At 39.8% G+C, this 17,442-nt stretch overlaps 2 protein-coding genes and 1 non-coding gene across 6 annotated transcripts in view; all 3 read right to left on the minus strand.

Moving 5' to 3' along the window:
• The window catches only part of LOC118424126 (phosphatidylinositol 5-phosphate 4-kinase type-2 alpha-like), a 38,773-nt gene extending 27,110 nt beyond the window's left edge, over positions 1-11,663 (minus strand). For 2 of the 4 annotated variants that reach the window (XM_035832622.1, XM_035832619.1), the window contains exon 1: positions 11,507-11,663. The gene's annotated coding sequence lies outside the window, so the exon portion shown is untranslated. Of the gene's footprint in view, positions 1-3,841; positions 3,952-11,506 lie in introns of those variants that run through there. The other 2 variants (XM_035832621.1, XM_035832620.1) reach the window with 2 other exon arrangements.
• Positions 6,749-6,830, minus strand: Trnas-gcu. The gene has a single exon. It is a non-coding gene; the product is annotated as a tRNA-Ser (tRNA).
• Positions 11,664-15,077: 3,414 nt separating the features above from the next.
• On the minus strand, positions 15,078-16,495 carry LOC118424326. Its single transcript, XM_035832873.1, has one exon. It carries the CDS (start codon positions 16,338-16,340, stop codon positions 15,078-15,080), a length of 1,263 nt encoding a protein of 420 aa, XP_035688766.1. The 5' UTR covers positions 16,341-16,495.
• Positions 16,496-17,442: the final 947 nt, after the last annotated feature.

Genomic DNA, 17,442 nt, shown 5'->3' on the forward strand with positions numbered 1-17,442 from the left:
AGTAGAGGCATGGGCAGGAATGCCACAGTAAGACTACGGTTGCTTTTTCACCATTGGATGGCATCTGCTAACATTCAGCACCAAGGACAGGTCTGGCTGTGCGTGATTGCTACGGATCAGACTAATTTATTTCATGATGACAAAATTCTAATCTCACAAGCACGGCCACGTATAGAACGCACGACTGAGCTGTCCCTTTGCATACGAATGTCTAAACGTACATTTGGTCGCATATATTTTTATCCTGAATGGTTGGAGGTTGCATTACCGAGCACGCATATCCACAGTTAACAGTGTGGTATTGGGAAAAAGCGAAAGACGGTTGGAATAAATCAAGATGGCTTTTGACGTGTCTCTTGTGATTGACACAAGTCACGGACGATTTCGTTTGCCCGATGAGGTCAGATATGCGCGGGTAACGACAACAGAGGTGCTGTGTATACATAGATTAACGCTACATTTACTGACCGATTGCATGCGGTTGAATCACCTATGGTGCTCGCGGAGGCAGTTACAGTAGGCGTGAAATGGACGGGCTACGAGAAGGGTCAACCAAATTGTCTTCAACATCCGCGGTGACACATAGTCATGGGGTGGTCGTAAGGTCAAAATAGCAGTCATTAATCTACACTAACAGGTATTTAAAGTGTGACATGAACATGTACATGCCTATAAGCATGCTACCAAGGAATTTCGCGGATTCAAAGTGAAACATGTTTTATTATTATCAACCTAACTATTCAAGTTCATATAATTATCATGGAATTCCAAAATTCCAAAATTCATGGAAGATATTTGTCTAATTTGAAATGTTGATGAATTCAAATGTTTTGTTGTGTGTTTATATGGATTGCTCCTTGGTTTAACAAAGCGCACAATCAAGAGCAAAACTATCCCTTGACTTTCTAGCGGGTCGTTAGGGCACCACGCAGAATGCGTACAGGATAACTAAAAAGTTAGGAATGAATGATATGACTTAGTGTGCGTATGTCATGGCCTAGGGCAAAATATATTAAAGATATGGTTCTAGATATCCTTCGAATTCAATTATCGTATCGAGATAGAGCAATATGGCTATAAGATATAACAGCATAATGTGTACGTGCCTTTTAAGTCACATATCCCTCGCCTTACAAACTCTATATCACAAGTATACAAATCTTATTGCAAAGAATAGCGTTGCAGGTACTTGGTAACTACCCCTTCCCGGTGATTTTACCTGCCACGGTTCGAAGTCAATGAGAAAAATTTCGGGGCATGTTAGTCCTAGCCTGGTGCCAAGATCTGGTAGCCTGAGTATCATCCTCCGTAGTAACCGCTGGCTCTCGACTTTCGCTTGCTAACTAACTCCGTGGTTAGCAAGCGAAAGTCGTGAGCCAGCGGTATACCCTGGCGAAGGCTTCCACGGTCCAAGTAGTGTCCACTTTTCTTTTCTTATCTTCCTATAGATCTAGAATGTCTATCTTGCAACAATCTAGCATCCAGGACACCCTGACAAAGGCTTCCAATGTCCACGTCCTGTCCAGTTTTTTTCTTCTTATCCCTGATCGATACATATGTACTCTGCCATTGATGAATTATTTCTCCCCACGCCCTTCTGTAAAATATGTGTATTTTCGCCACACGCAATGACCCCGTACCGATCTGTAGCACCGGATAACTAATACCCAATCTCCTAATATGGTCATATGTATCGATCCGCCGTTTCCCTGGCGACAGGGGATCGATAATCGAGAAAACGCCTCCTCTGAATTATGCACAAGGTTCTCCTCTGCGTGAACTGTCCTTGTCTAACGTCTCACCGGACATGGTTCGCTCTATAGGTTTCATTGTAGTTCGTTTGGAAGGAAATGCGTTGTGTTAACCCTAGCGCGTGGTACTCAGTGTACATGGGTTTTGATGGATTTTGCTGCACTTCTAAAGAAAACCGCTAGCCTTCACGAGGGCGCTCGTAAAAGAAGCAAACTCTACGAGAATACTCCTAGCCTTCGAAGCATCATGAATCCTATAGAGACCAACTTCGACATGTTATACTCCTCCCTGTTTATTTCCCTCTTGGCCCATCTTTCACAGGTCATGAATACAATTAGCCGATGCTCTAATGTAGTCCCAAAGCGCTCAGTAATCCAGGGAGTCAATTTATTGGTAAGAAACACCTGTAATGGAGACGCCCACCTTCAGCCAGGTTTAGAAGGCATAATCTACGGAGCCATTTCATAAATCCTCCTACGTGCACTAAAAGTTAGCGCAAGGCAAGGGTAACTACTAATGTTATATCGGCTAGCCACATAAGAATGTCCTTACACTGAAAAATACGTAACCCAGTCACTAATCTCTACCAGGGTGTAGGCTGGGTTCCCTCGTCGCTGTAAGCTTAGCTTCTATTCCCGCCTCGCTAACTAAGACCTTTCGGTGAGATTTTTTAACCCGCTTGAAGCAGATGCAAGGTTCCGACTCATTTTATTTTGCTTTAAGCATGTTTTTTTCCAACCTTTAGTACTCTTTTCTAGGAATGCTTTTGTACTCTTATGGTCCACCTTCTCATACAATTGCAATAAACAGCCATAGCTCTGAATAGCATTCTTCATGGGGGGCCTGTGGTTAAATTTCCTCGGGGGCATGCTGCTCCTAATGCCGAAGAAGTAGCCTGAGTAGTGCCTGGCAACATGTAGTCTAACGTTCATTTCATGTACATTCGAGGTTACAAAAGACGTCACTTCTATCAACTATGGCATTGAGAGAAAAATATGATTTCGGTTTCCCGGGACACATTTATTACCCCCTAAGGATACTAATGGGGTTTTGAAGCATTTTAATCTGTGTTACCTTGTCCCTAGAGGATATTCCAAGAAGTCATTCACCTATAGAACATTGCCTTTTACATTGTGTTTGCCACACATTATGGAATTCTTTTTAAAGGTTATTTATTGTATGCTCAGTATAGTGGCCTTTTCCTTGTTGAAAAATCCCATTCATAATAATTCTCAATGACATGAGGTGTATATCATACGCGCTTATGAAATATTATCTTATGAGCTTCATTCCATGTTTAGGCTTGAAGTGATTCTTACTTTTATTGGAATTATTATCCCTTGTTACAAGTAATCGTCATATGGGCTGAACGACTGTTGGAAACCGTACACTCCGAAAACAGCACGCTACATAAAATTATAAGCCTCCAAAAGGAAGTCCAGCTAAAAAGGCCTGCTATGAAGCATGCACTCACGCATTCAATTTTGTTAATATACTGCATAAAGAGCCGCCAAATCTAAGTTCAGTCTTTCTTACAATCCAATTTATTCCAAGTTTGCTTTCTTTTGGCATTCCGCTCCCATTTTTCATTTAGGAAAAATCCTCAGTCTTGCATACATCAATATCATCAGGCAGTCCGATAGACAAGTCAAATTATATATCTTATATACATGAACGTTCTATGCGCTCAAAAGGAGCGCAGAATATGTCTAATTGCTTTGATAGACCAATAGTGTTGTACAGCGTTTTGAACCAATTCTATCGCTCACAAGTCAAACCGATAGATTTAAGTGTACAGATGCGACACAATCGTAAAGAAGAGTTTCAGTTTATGGGAAATATCAGACAAAAGTCTACCGTCCATAGTAAGTAGAAGTCGATACCATGACCTACCGCAAATGCTGTCAAAAATACAGATGCGACATAATGACAAAGAAGAGTTTCAGTTTAAGGGAAATATCAAACAAAAATCTATCGTTAAATACAAGTCAATACCACGATCTACCGCAAATGCTGTCAAAAATACACCCCCACCCCCCCACCCCCCCACCCCCTACCCCAAGAAAAAAGGGACGTTGGAGGTTTTTACCTGGATTTCTGTGCTGTCTGATGAAGGTACGCCAGGTGAAATACAACCCCCTTCTTGAAATGGGTCACAAACGTCCCCCGGTAGCGCTCAGCAATGCATATATGCATGACCGAACGACACGCGCGCTTCCGGAAGTGATCGTTCTATTGAATTACGATGGATTAACGATTTATCGCCTGCGTCGTCATGGCAACCGTGCGGTCGATGAGACATGTCGTGAGACAGAACGAAGACGTTGGCAATATCTGCTTGCACCTGTCACCTGTCTTAAGTGCACGGCGTCCGAAACGCGCCTCAGAAGCAATTCTTCAGTCTAAAAATATTTGGGCAAACGTAACGGGTTTCTCACAGCTGCCCAATCTTGAACTTGATACAATCAGTCAATTGATATGTAATAAGAAAACTTGAAAGTTTGTCGCATTTTATTTTTAACAAAAACCTGTACAATAAAAGCTAATACAAAAGATACAACATAATACAAGACGGAAACATCAACATAGGGTTACAATCATGTTCTTTATTACCTCAGGTATTTGCTGTTGGCAATGATGATGATGATGTATTTCTTATTTGGTTTTTAATATATCGTTGCACCAAGTTCTGGGGGTAACATGTTTAGGTATTATAAGAAATTTACAGTTTTCAATCATATGTGCCTGGTATATTAGATATATTTCTTTTGAAGCCCAGTATTCAATCAAATATTCATGGATGCTGTCAACATTTGTCGAAATAGCCAGCCCAGCAAGCCTAAGTCGGTAACTTCAACTTAAAAAAATATCTCTAAGCTCCTCTAAGGACAGAAATGATGTTCCTCTTCCACTGATATCCCTTCTATTCCTTTTCCCTTTACACACCTCTCACGGGCGGAAGTTAAGAAGAGCTATCCGACTGTCCATTATGTCATTACAACAGAAAAGTGGCTTCAGGTAATTCGTTCAGAAGATGGTATCAGAAGCGATGGAGGCTTCTGCGAACCCATTTCCTGTACATCTCCTTTTTCTGCCTACCTGATAGCATCTACTGTAATATATTTCCCTCGGCAACAAAGCACTTCAGTACAGCCTAAGATGATGGAATTAGGGGGTTTTGCTCTGAGCGTAAGCCGGTAAAATCCCCCCATCCCTCCGTTGAGGCACATCGGACTTCAACTAAGACATCATCTAGCATATCAGTATCAGGTAAAGCTTGTAAAGGCATTCCGATATCACAAATCTCACCAAACAGATTCCTGTATAAAGTCTGTATTTCTTTCTTGAACGAAGATCTTCTTGCAAACCAACCTTTTTAAAGTTATAAGATGGACCAGAAGATTCTCGTTTAAAGTTTCGATTATCATCAGTACTTCTGCACGTATGTGTCAAAAGAAGTCCAATGGCATAGCTGAAAAAAATGTACAAGTCTGTCTAAAAGTACAACATCCGGCACATATGTATCTGAATGAACTGTGAACAATTAAAGGTATGGAGGCATCTAAATTTCTGCATGGAATTGATCTTATGGCATTTTTATACCATGTTCAGACCAAAAATGCGTATTTGTGACCAAAAATGTATACTATCAATTTGTACTCTGGTATTGAAAATAAATCACCTGGAATTCGGAATGGAGACATTCATGGCATAGGCCCATGACATAGGACTTCATTCACATTTGGCATGGCATACACACTGGTTGTGGATTTTTTTGCTATTTCTTAACAAAAAAAGTTCTTCCCAAATTCACTTGTTTGTTTGTCTGTTAATTGGCTTATGGTTTTCTGACGTTGCGTCTCTCCATTATCTGAATCAGTAAGACAATACGGTCACCAACGGGTCGATACTTAATACTTTAACTCAAGTGGTGAGGGCGGAGCAAAAAATTCTCATCAATTACAGCCTGTAATTAACGATTTTCCTGTCCATTTACATGTAATATTGCCAACAAATCTTAATATAGGGTTAGATTTCTATCGAACGTTAACAGCATTTACCAGAAGATCTCCCTTAAGAGCAAGCTTGCTGTGATAAAATTACTGCGGTGTACATTCACTTTGTTTTGATCGTTTGGAATGGATTTTTTCAAATATTAATATTTCTATTTTTTCTGAATGACTAGGTACATAATTATATATTTATCAACCCAAATTTGTGAAGAATTTTTACAAATTTGACGAGGAGGATGGGATTCGAACCCACACGTGACAAAATTACTGCGTTGTACATTGATCTTTTCTGTCGTTTTAAATGATGATTTTTTTTTCAAATATAAATACTTACTTTGTTTTGATGCAATTTTCAAATATAACTATTTCTAAAATTTCTATGAATGCCTAGATACATAATTAGATATTTAGTACCCCAAATTTGTGGAGAAAAAGAAATAAAAATATTTGCCGACGATGATGGGATTCGAATCTATCTGTGACAAAATTACTGCCGTGTACATTTACTTTGTTTTGATGTAATTTTCAAATATAACTATTTCTAAAATTTCTATGAATGCCTAGATACATAATTAAATATTTAGTACCACAAATTTGTGGAGAAAAAGAAATAAAAAATATTTGCCGACGAGGATGGGATTCGAATCTATCTGTGACAAAATTACTGCCGTGTACATTTACTTTGTTTTGATGTAATTTTCAAATATAACTATTTCTAAAATTTCTATGAATGCCTAGATACATAATTAAATATTTAGTACCCCAAATTTGTGGAGAAAAAGAAATAAAAAATATTTGCCGACGAGGATGGGATTCGAACCCACCCATGACTAAATTACTGCGATGTACATTGACTTTGTTTTGATCGTTTTAAATGATGAATTTTTCAAATATAAACATCTATAAAATTTCTCAGGGTGACTAGATATATAATTAAACATTTGTTACCCAAAATTTGTGAAGAAAAAAATAAAACTATTTATCGACGAGGATGGGATTCGAACCCACGCGTGCAGAGCACAATGGATTAGCAGTCCATCGCCTTAACCACTCGGCCACCTCGTCACGTGATGTTTTCTTGCACTGCTCCGCCCACATTTTCGCCTGGCTCATACCTTTTGTCAATAACTAGCACTTCCGCCTACAGCAGTATAAGTATACTGGTACATACACATACGTAAAGAGAGACTATAGCCATTGAAAATTTTACACAATATTTCTTGTTTCTTGAAATATTGCCTTCATTTCATGACAAGTGCAATTGAAAACGATGATTCATTACTGAATTACTACGTGTATGAGCATAGTGATATAAATATAAAACCACGAAATACAAATATAAAACTTTATAGTGTAATAACATTTTCTGGGGAGAATCACTTTGAAGCAAAACTGAAATTGTATTCTACGCGAGAAAAACAAAATGTAAATGGGTTGAAGTCACTGGTATCCATACATGGAAAATAACATATTTGGCCAAACACATGGATGGCCATATATAGACACATCCAAAATCATTTAACAATTAGCATCTTCTGGCGGACTTAAAATAATGCGCAACCTAATGAACAAAACTAAACATTCATGTAGACCAACTTTGGTTGTTTTCGTTAAAGCTATTGACGCATGGGGACTTATACAAGAATGACATTACACTTTACAGTGAAGCTTTCAAATTCATATAAACACACCTGTTGATCACCTGACGTAATCACCCTTATAATATCATCATGTGATAAATTCTATCTTCCCATTGGTAGTTTGGTGAATATATGTATCAAGCATTTATGTACTTTGTACTTTGTTTAATGCGATTATTATTTAGACTACTAACAGTTAGTTTCGACGCATGTCAGCATATTTGCAAACCCATCAAATAGCTTAAGTAGAAATAGATTAGTTTAGACATTATTTCCCTTTTGATATATCTATAAATCTCATTTTCCTTCTCTGTCAAGTATACAATTTTGTATACAACTGCTTCACTTTGTTTGCAATTATCCAATGGGCATGAACTTGAAATAAATATTATTATTATTATCATTAACGTTACCATTATGGAAACAAATAAATTTAAAGACATCAACGACATGTATGCTAGACATGGGACGGTAAACAAAGAACTGCTCCTATGGCGTCCTTGATCGAGCGGTGCTAATAATATACTCTCTCTTGGTGGTTCTGCTGTAAGCCTCCTTATCAGCGCCTAATGTCTGGACTTATGTTTTCTATATCGTCTGCAGATAAGGTGAAGATATGTCTAACTCCCCGCAAAAGGGAATCAGAGAGGGCGAAACCACTGAGTGTTCGGGAGTCGACGTAAGATCATTCGCCATGAAAACATTGGACTTCGCCATGGTGACATCTTAATAGGGGTGGCTCGACGATTTTTGACCCAACTTCTTTTTATCTTCGGCCTCTATCCTCTCTTATTTTGATTATTAATACTGCTTTAGGGTTAAAACCATTTGGCATAGCTTCTGCATTTATTTTTCAAGCGTATATTGCTTTCTGTACAAAAGTAATAAGAGTTAGTCTCTTGGTTATTTTCCAGTCAGGTTTGCACAGTTTGTATTAACATTTAAACAACTAAATTCATCTTAGAGTGAACATTATTTATGTTGGAAGACTATATTATAAAAAAATGATAGCACTTTACATCCAACACTGGAATTAACACTTTAGGGACTTACCCCTCTACATTTTCTGAAGAACTCCGTCGACCTTGTTCACAAAATGAAAGACCTTTATATCTCCAGCAGTGACGTCAGGAACACACCACTTTTGCAGGAGATCTATCAGATGATAATTAGATTTATAATGTAGAGCCTGTTTTTGTGGTCGTCAAAAAGAAATCCATCGTATTTTCCGCCAGTTACTAAGGTAAATCGACTATAGTCCACATCGTTAGAAATTGACCCGTATAAATGAAGTCGTCAAATAGCCCTGTCAATCATTTGACGTCATCAATCATGTAAGATAAGAAGGCGGGAAAACGTCATACCATACAGAAGTGTTCTTCAGATGTTTTGCAGTTGTCTGTCAGGGGATACGGAGAGGTGCAAAATATAAACGCTAAAGTCAACAACTTGAGCAAGCAAAACAACAATAAGAGGATCGGATTCTGTCATGAAGCACTAGTTAACAAACTAGAGATTGTCACTTTCTTATCCTCCATTTCAATTGGTACTTAAACAATGACGACATTCTTGGCATTTCATACTACCTTTGCTAAATTGTGAATGTTGTCAACGTTAATTTGAACCATTATTTATACCAATCGTGGTCTTAGAGTTAATGTGTTTTTCACTAAAGTGATTCAAAATTATCCAATCATTTTCATTTTCTTGCTGTCGTTCGATTTCGACCTACAGCTAACTTTATTTGTGCAAATTATGCTGTAATTTACGTATATGAAATTATAATCTGAACTGTTGAATTCGAAATTTAGGGGTATTCAGAATTTCTCCGACTAGCTGTCTGTTTATGTACGTTTGCAAGTACATCACATTGCCATACAATACTTCCAATTGAATTGAACACAACTTTATTGTGAGCCTCAGTTTTTTATTTTAAATATGCCCTTACCTCTATCTTGTCCAAATTGATATAGAACACATAAATCGTACAGCGAAATAAACATTGAACGCCAGCAAAGGGACCCTCTAAATACCACTGGACGACGTAGTAACATTACATACCCAAATCCATCCCATGCAACATGCGCCAAACAACCAGTCCATAAACGTCTCCGTTCAAACATTAATAACCCCCCTCCCACCCTTTTTATTTCTCCGTTCCCTCATCATCACCCGCTGCACGGTTCATGCCCACAGTATTAGAAAACGATAGAACTATCAATCATTCTTCATGGGTATGGGCTGGCGTAAAAATGACTGATCGACTGTGTCGAGAAGATGTGAGCTAAAATTAGCTCCTCAGCTTATAAAAGGAGATCACGAAGATACGTTGAACCAACACTGTGACAAAATAATTTGAATTGTTCTGTGGTAGGAGTTTAAGTGTATTTTACTAAGTCTGTACATATTTGTTTCTTTATACGTAAAAGTTATTATACTTTGTTGGGAATGTAGGCAAAATTCAACCTACAGTTAAGTCTAGTACAACGCCATGTAGTTTTAGTACCTACTAGGGCTGGGTACCGGTACAGAAAATTCAGGTCCAGGTCCGGTTCAGGTCTAAAGGATCAGGTCCAGGTCCGGACCTGAACCTGGACCTGATTCAGTATGACTCATACCAATTGTCCATTTCACTACAAAGAAATCTGGAGTATAAGACTTACACTGGCGTTTTAAGATCCTACAACGCTAACTGCACCTGTACGATTGACTGTAAACCTTGGTAGAAATTACTATAAACTCTACTCTACTTCACTCTTGTCATTTTCTTCCAACTGCAAGCGCCAAAACGTGTGAATGCCTGATAAAATAATATGTTAATTTTCTAATCGGTCCAACATCCGGTCCACCTAATTTTTTCAGGTCCGGTTTTTCTGGACCGGTCCAATAAGAAAAACCGGTTTTGTACCGGTACGCTGTACCGATACCCAGCCCTAGTACCTACCAACCCCTTGATTTTGTTCGGGTTTTGCAGTAGGAATCTTATGGGTTTTCCATAGACTGGGGATAGTACGTTCTATACGTAAGGATACTATGCTTTGTTGTAACCGAAGAAGTATTGTTTCATAAAGTTATCACACAAAACAACGGCATCTAGTTTTGTGACCAACAAACCTCTTGATCTTAATTTAGGTCTGACAGGCCCTAAAGCCTACCTGGGGAAGATGTAAGTAAGAAATTTGGTGGTGAAGGGGTCCATAGATATTGATATAATCAACGAATCCCTGGTTGCAGTTGAATTTTTTTTAGTTCTCCATGAATTTTGATATAACGCTTTCTTATGCTTTGTTGTAAATATAGAAAGCATTGCGCCCTACAACAAGTCTCGTACAACACCACGCCATCTAGTTTGATTACCAACAGACCCATTGACGTTGAGAGCTTTATATTATGATAACACGATTCATATCTATAAATCGATAACTTAAGGAATTTCTGATGGCGTCTGAAGGATGAAAATGATATCAGGGCATCGAAATCAATACATCTTTATTACCTTTCCGATGCAGTCCTGGGTTTACGGGACGAATGAAAACGAGTTACGCTGCACCAGGGAGGTTGATCGGTGGCTAATTACAAAATATTGCTTTCATCAGATCTTCGTTCGGGATCGAATGTAGATGTATTCTCAAGGTTAAGTGCAATAGGTTATTCAATAGGTCATGTTTATTTCATCTATGCTTGATGATAACGATATTACAGTGTTTCTGTAAGCATCATCTAGGTAGCGCGCGCTCTCAAAAAGACATGGAAGAAGATACGGAATAAAACAACAAATGTTGGTCAGAGAAAAGTACATAGTAACCGTTACCGTTTTTTTTAAATCTTAAAAAGCTACTTAAATTGATTCCTACATTACCATCAACGTTTCTTATCTTTCGTCGGAAAATGATGATACACATGTTGTTTGCTGTTGGATAATTTTCCAAGTTAGTTTGGCTCATAATAAACTAGTAAACAAACTGCTTGTGTGGTTCACAGGTCACGCGTGCGATATGCCGAGCGGGCTAAAATTATCTCCATAACTGGCCCCCTTCCTGCGTTACAAACCACCACACAACAGCACACTAAATTTAACAGTAGGGAGAATTTACTGCTCACCTGTGGGATGTATCCTTCGGGATGGCAAAATTCTCCTCAATGGTCAAAAACTTGTGATCTGAAGTACTACGGTGTATCCGTTGTGACAGGAGTTAGGGATGTAGGGGTTTTTAGAAACGTGTATGTTGCGCAGCTGGTAGGCCGGTGTCGCGCCAAATATCTGCTCCATCAGACTTTTGCTCCGCCGGGTAGTAGTACGCGTAATGTTAGGGTTAGGAGTTGGGGTTAGGGTTAGGGTTGAGGTTAGGGTTTGGGCTAGTGTTAATGTTAGCTAATCTGTTAGCGCGACCCCACCTCCTAAAATCCGCTCTGGCGTTTGAGGCTTACCACGACCCCACGAGTGTGACGCACTTTTGTCCTCACGTGTGTACTGGAAACCCCCCCCCCCACCACCACCAGTGTTGGAGCCAATATTTGTCATGGGCAGAAATTTGGCTTGACACCGGATAGGCCAGGGCGAGATCCGATACCCCGTCTGAGGTTCCCTTATGGCAACTGCACGGCCCGAGGGGGCACTTTGGGACGGAGATGGATTCAGCACGGGCAGGGGCAAATATTCATGATGGTTCACGTCAATAGACAGCTCGAAATAAGGCCAAAGAACAGATTGAAAGTTGTATAAAAGCCTATGAAAAATTATGAGATATAAATGTTAGCCCTGCTTGGGCCAAGTTCTCCTCTTGTTTTCAAAACCGCTTTTGAAATAGGCATCATCCACAATTCCAGTGACATTCCAATTTCATTTTCTTCAAATCGCCAAACAGATGTGAGGAGAAATATCGTAACATTATTTTCGCTTGTCAAGTCCGTAGGCACAGACCACACAGGGAATCTTTCCTCACTACATCTGCTTGAAGGTAACATCCTGCGGGACTCACTAGCTCTATGTACATGTACTGTAATCCCTACCCAGTCACGAACATGACGTAAAGCACCATTAAACCGTAATTGTGCGACGAATATGATAACTACTTTCCGGATGACCGGGCGTAACCCCCGATCTGCGGCGCGATTGGCCCGTGGTGACCTCGACTTGACCCACATCGATAATGACCAATGACAGGTCAAACCTCTGAAAACCTTTGTTGATTGCAAAATTGAAATTAAGCTGCGGTTTGGAAACGGGGATTAACCCTGTTGCTCAACTGTATGCATCCACAGTTGAGGTTCAGAGAAAGAGAGAGAGAGAGGGGTAGAGAGAGAGGGGGAAAGAGAAAGAGAGAGAGTGAGAGAGATGATGAGGATGAGGATGATGGGAATAATGATCTATGATGAATGAGTATCGTCGAACGTAGGACAGCCTCCTTTGCTACTTTTGTGCGTAAATATTTGTTAAAGCGCAAAAAGGCGTTACCATTTTATTTGTGATCAGTCACTTGTATTCCGTCTCTGTGCTTCATTCTTTTTTATTTATTAATCTTTCAGGGTAGTCCCTACAGTTTTGATAAAACTGATTTCCAAGGGAGCCCAAATGAACATAATGGACATAAACATAAAGATAACAATAATCATATAACATAAAACGTGACTAAATCAAAATATGGATAATAACTTAAATGCGATTAGCCCAAATAATAACAACTCAAAGTCATTAATTACAAAACTCATCACAACAATAATCATATGAATAGAACATAACAGTACATAAATAAACGAAATCAAGCTAATTTTCAAACCAGATTCGAGGTCGTTGGTCAGAGGGGTCAGAGGTCAGATTGTAAAGCTCGCTTGAATGAATTCAGAGTGGTTTGTGAAGTTGTTGTTGGTTTAAGGGAATTGTAGATAGAAACCGCTCTGAAAGCAAACGTTCGTTGGCCTGTTCGAGATGTGTACTTTGGTCTGTGTAACTGTTGAGCCTGCCTGGTGTTATAACTGTGTATTTGATTGTTATAGTTAAAAGTATTGATTAGATAGCTAGGTGCTAGTCCATGCAAACATTTGTACACCATAATGCACAAGTGTTGAGTTCTCCGGTCCTGTAGATATCTCCACTGCAGTGTGTGATGCAGCTCTTCGATGTTAGCTCTGGGATCCCGCCTCAGTATGATCCTGGCGGCCCTGTTCTGAAGAATCTGTAGGCGTTGTTTGAGTGTAGAGCTGCTGTTGTCCCAGATCACATCGCAGTATTCTACTATTGGTAAAACGATGGCCTTATACAGCATGTTAGCAACATTTGTACCAAGATAAGGTCGTAGGCGTCTAAGCAAACCAATGCGCTGAGATGCTTTACTATGCATCATATCTACATGGTTACTATAGGTAAGACATGAATCAAGGATTACACCCAAATATTTGTATGATGTTACTTTCTCCAGACAAATATCATCAATTTTGATTTCTAAGTCATGACAATTGTTTATTCTTTTGGAAGATCCCATCAACATCCACTTGGTCTTACTAATATTGAGTGTTAACCGATTATTGTGAAACCAAGTAGACAGTTGAGAAAGCTCAGCATTTAACATGGATTCAATATGGTTTGGGTTGTTACTAGCACAGAAAATTGCTGTGTCGTCCGCATAGAGGGAAACTTTACAGTTGGTGATTGACTCTGGTAAGTCGTTAATAAAAATATTGAAGAGAAGGGGTCCCAAGATGGACCCTTGGGGCACTCCAATATTAATAGGTACACTATCGGATGTGTGACCACTTAATGAGACTCTTTGATGTCTATTTGAAAGGTAGCTTTGAAACCAAGCCAGTTCAATACCACGTAGACCAATCCATGTTAGTTTCGTCAAAAGGAGATTGTGGTCAACAGTATCGAAAGCCTTTTTCAGGTCAAGAAATACTGTGCCTACTAGATTACCGTTGTCAATATTATGCAGTATATAATCACTAACGTCTAACAGAGTTGTGGCAGTTGAATGGCCTGGTCTAAACCCTGACTGACTGGGAGATAGAATATTATGTGCATGGAGATATGCTAGGAATTGTTTATGAACTTCCCTCTCAAATATTTTCATCAGTATCGGTAGCACAGAGATTGGTCTAAAGTTGTTAGGGTCAGCCTGATCACCACCTTTGTGGATGGGGGTCACCCTGGCTGTCTTCCATTCAGTTGGTATAGTTCCAGTACTGAGAGAGAGGTTGTAGACATAGGTCAACGGAATAGTTATAATAGGGGCTGCAGCTTTGAGAAGTCTAGGATGAATATTGTCCAAGCCAGGAGCCTTACTAATTGGCAAGGCTTTTAGGTGGCACAATACATCCTGGTCGTTTAGTGGGGTGAACTTAAAAGTGCTTTCCAGGTCTTTATAGAGATCTGGACATGAGGGTGTATGTGTATATGCGCCAAAGCACTGTGCTAGCCTACACCCAGCTGTAGCAAAAAACTCATTGAAACCCTTTACTATGTTGGTCAGGCCAACAAGTTGTTGTCCACCCCAGGTTAGAGTCTTAGTGACTACACTGCTCTTGCGAGGTAAGATCTCCCCAATAGTTCCCCAGAGTTTCTTGGAGTCCGAGATATTTTCCTCCAGCTTATTCTGACAGTATTTGGCCCCAGAGTTTCTTGGAGTCCGAGATATTTTCCTCCAGCTTATTCTGACAGTATTTGGCTTTTGCTTGCTTAACCAGTTTTGCGTGCCTTGGCTTTCAAATCATTTCTGACTAGCATCTGTTTCCTGATATTAGGCGAGAGCCATTCAGGTTGTTTATCCCTTGTTCTTTTAGTTATAAAGGGAGCATGTAGGTCAGAAACTGTGGTAAATGATGATTTAAAGAACGTCCAAGCATCATCCACACTATCAGCATGGTACAATGGACTCCAATCGATCTCACTAAGGTCGGCCAGATAGTTTTGTTCATCAAACTTTGTAAATTTGCGAGACGACACATACTTTACGCCTGAGTGCCGTCGAGCGGCCTTTCGTGTGCAAAACACAGCGTAGTGGTCAGAGATGGTACACTGCACCACTCCTGATGTGTTGACATAATGCATATCACTACAATAGATATGATCAATGAGGGTGGAAGAGTACTGATGCACTCTTGTCGGTTCGTTGATCAACTGCCGGAGTTGATACTTTTCAGTAAGATTTGTCAGGGCTTTGGAGGGAGGTTTTCTAGGTTGGGTTAAATCCACGTTAAAATCTCCCAGTAAATATAGTTCCGAATTAGGAGAAGTCAGGCTCAAGGTCTCCAGGGAATTGTCAAGTAAAGTGTAGAATTCCACAGGAGCGGAGGGGGGCCTATATACAGAACCAGCAATGATAGGTTTGGTGCAGGGTAAATTAATCTGACAAAACAGGGCTTCAAGTCCTGGTTGTTGTAGGTCAGATCTTCTCGAGTGAGTGAAAGCCTCCGAAACATAGATTGCTACACCTCCTCCGGACCTGTTACGGTCAAGTCTGTACAAGTAGTACCCTGCTATATGTAACTCAGCGTCAGAGATGGTATCATCTAGGTGAGTCTCACTAAGTGTCATCACATCAATGTTGTTTGAAGTCATAAGTACCCTCAGCTGGTCTAACTTATTGTACAGGCTACAAATATTTAGATGCCCCATAGTCAATCCCTTAGTGGGAGGTACCATGTGACAACTGCTGGGACAAACATCCACATTGTCCTCACCAGAGCTGTCCATTGTGCTATCATGTGATGAATTAAAGAATGAATCACTGAAATATGGCAATAAACACTGATTACAATACCAATACTCATGGCTGTTGGCTAAGTTACAGTAGGATTGATGATCCATGTCTATACATTTGATGTGAAACCACTTATCACACAGATCACAGCAGATACCCTTCTGATTGTTTCTTACTGATTTACTGCACATTCCACAAGGGTCTTTAGGTCCCGGATTTTGTGCCACATCACCTGACATAAGAAGTAGGGTGTGGATACAGACATGAATCAGATTAACCCTGGTTTCAACATGACAATCAGTCTTTCTACTGCCACTAATTGCAGATGGATACAGCAGGGATAGTACATAGTTTTCTGGTGTGACAGCCGTATGATGAAATGTTAAACAAGACAGGTTAATTCTAACTAACTATAACGTTACATAACGCTAACATTGAAGACAATGATCGAAAGAGACATTTCACAGGGTTTGCTCTTAAGTCTGTCAATGAAAAATAGGTCATACTGGAAAGATATATCTAATGTACCTCTCCGGTAAATTCTGTATACACGATAATGATGATGATCCTTATAGTACCGTCAGCCATGAGGATGAAGGCTTTAAAGATTTCCCGCTGCGAGTGTCAGCATCTCCGCCAGGTGACGTGGTTTCACGGGAAACTGGGTGAGCGGTGCACGCGCTGGACGTCGCAATCCACCTGTTTGCTAGATCCATGGCTTCGTGGTTCTCCTATCGCTACGACGGATGAGCGTCTCTCGCGCCTCGACTCCTCGTATGTGTATCTAGTCCAGTTCGATGATGATGACATCTCGATGGCTTAATAGGTGTTGCTTATTGGAATAGGACGTAGGCAGAATAGCTCACTGTTTAATATAATGGCATATTTTCCCTCTAGCTTGTGTGTTTACAAATGGTGTATAGATAGCGGTCATGATACAGCAAGAATGTAAAGAAGAAAAAAAAGATTTCGCTCGCACTAATTTTTACCGCGGACTCCGTGTGATGTGGACGCTGATTAGTCAATTCAATGGACATATTGTCGCAATTTCCGCACAGCAAACTATGACATTTACTGATTGGACAACGTTGATTGATTGAACAATCAATGCGCAGCTACTATGATACACTTGTCAAATCACAATACGATCTAAAATCCGACATTTCATACCACTACACAGTTAACTTCAAGCCTCGATGGCTTTTGCCTTCATTTGTTTGCAAATGGTGTATAGATGGCGGTAATAGTACAACAAAAATGTTTAAAAAGTTAAAGATTTCAGTGGCACCTGTTTTTACTGTGGATAGGTGCTGTGTTAATGACCAATCAATGTGCAGATAC

Source organism: Branchiostoma floridae, chromosome 10 (assembly GCF_000003815.2).
Source record: "Branchiostoma floridae strain S238N-H82 chromosome 10, Bfl_VNyyK, whole genome shotgun sequence".
NCBI classification, from domain to species: domain Eukaryota; kingdom Metazoa; phylum Chordata; class Leptocardii; order Amphioxiformes; family Branchiostomatidae; genus Branchiostoma; species Branchiostoma floridae.

Bases quoted from the DNA above. Each gene is read 5' to 3' on its own strand.
- LOC118424326 (XM_035832873.1), bottom strand. From the start codon at position 16,340: ATGTCAGGTGATGTGGCACAAAATCCGGGACCTAAAGACCCTTGTGGA.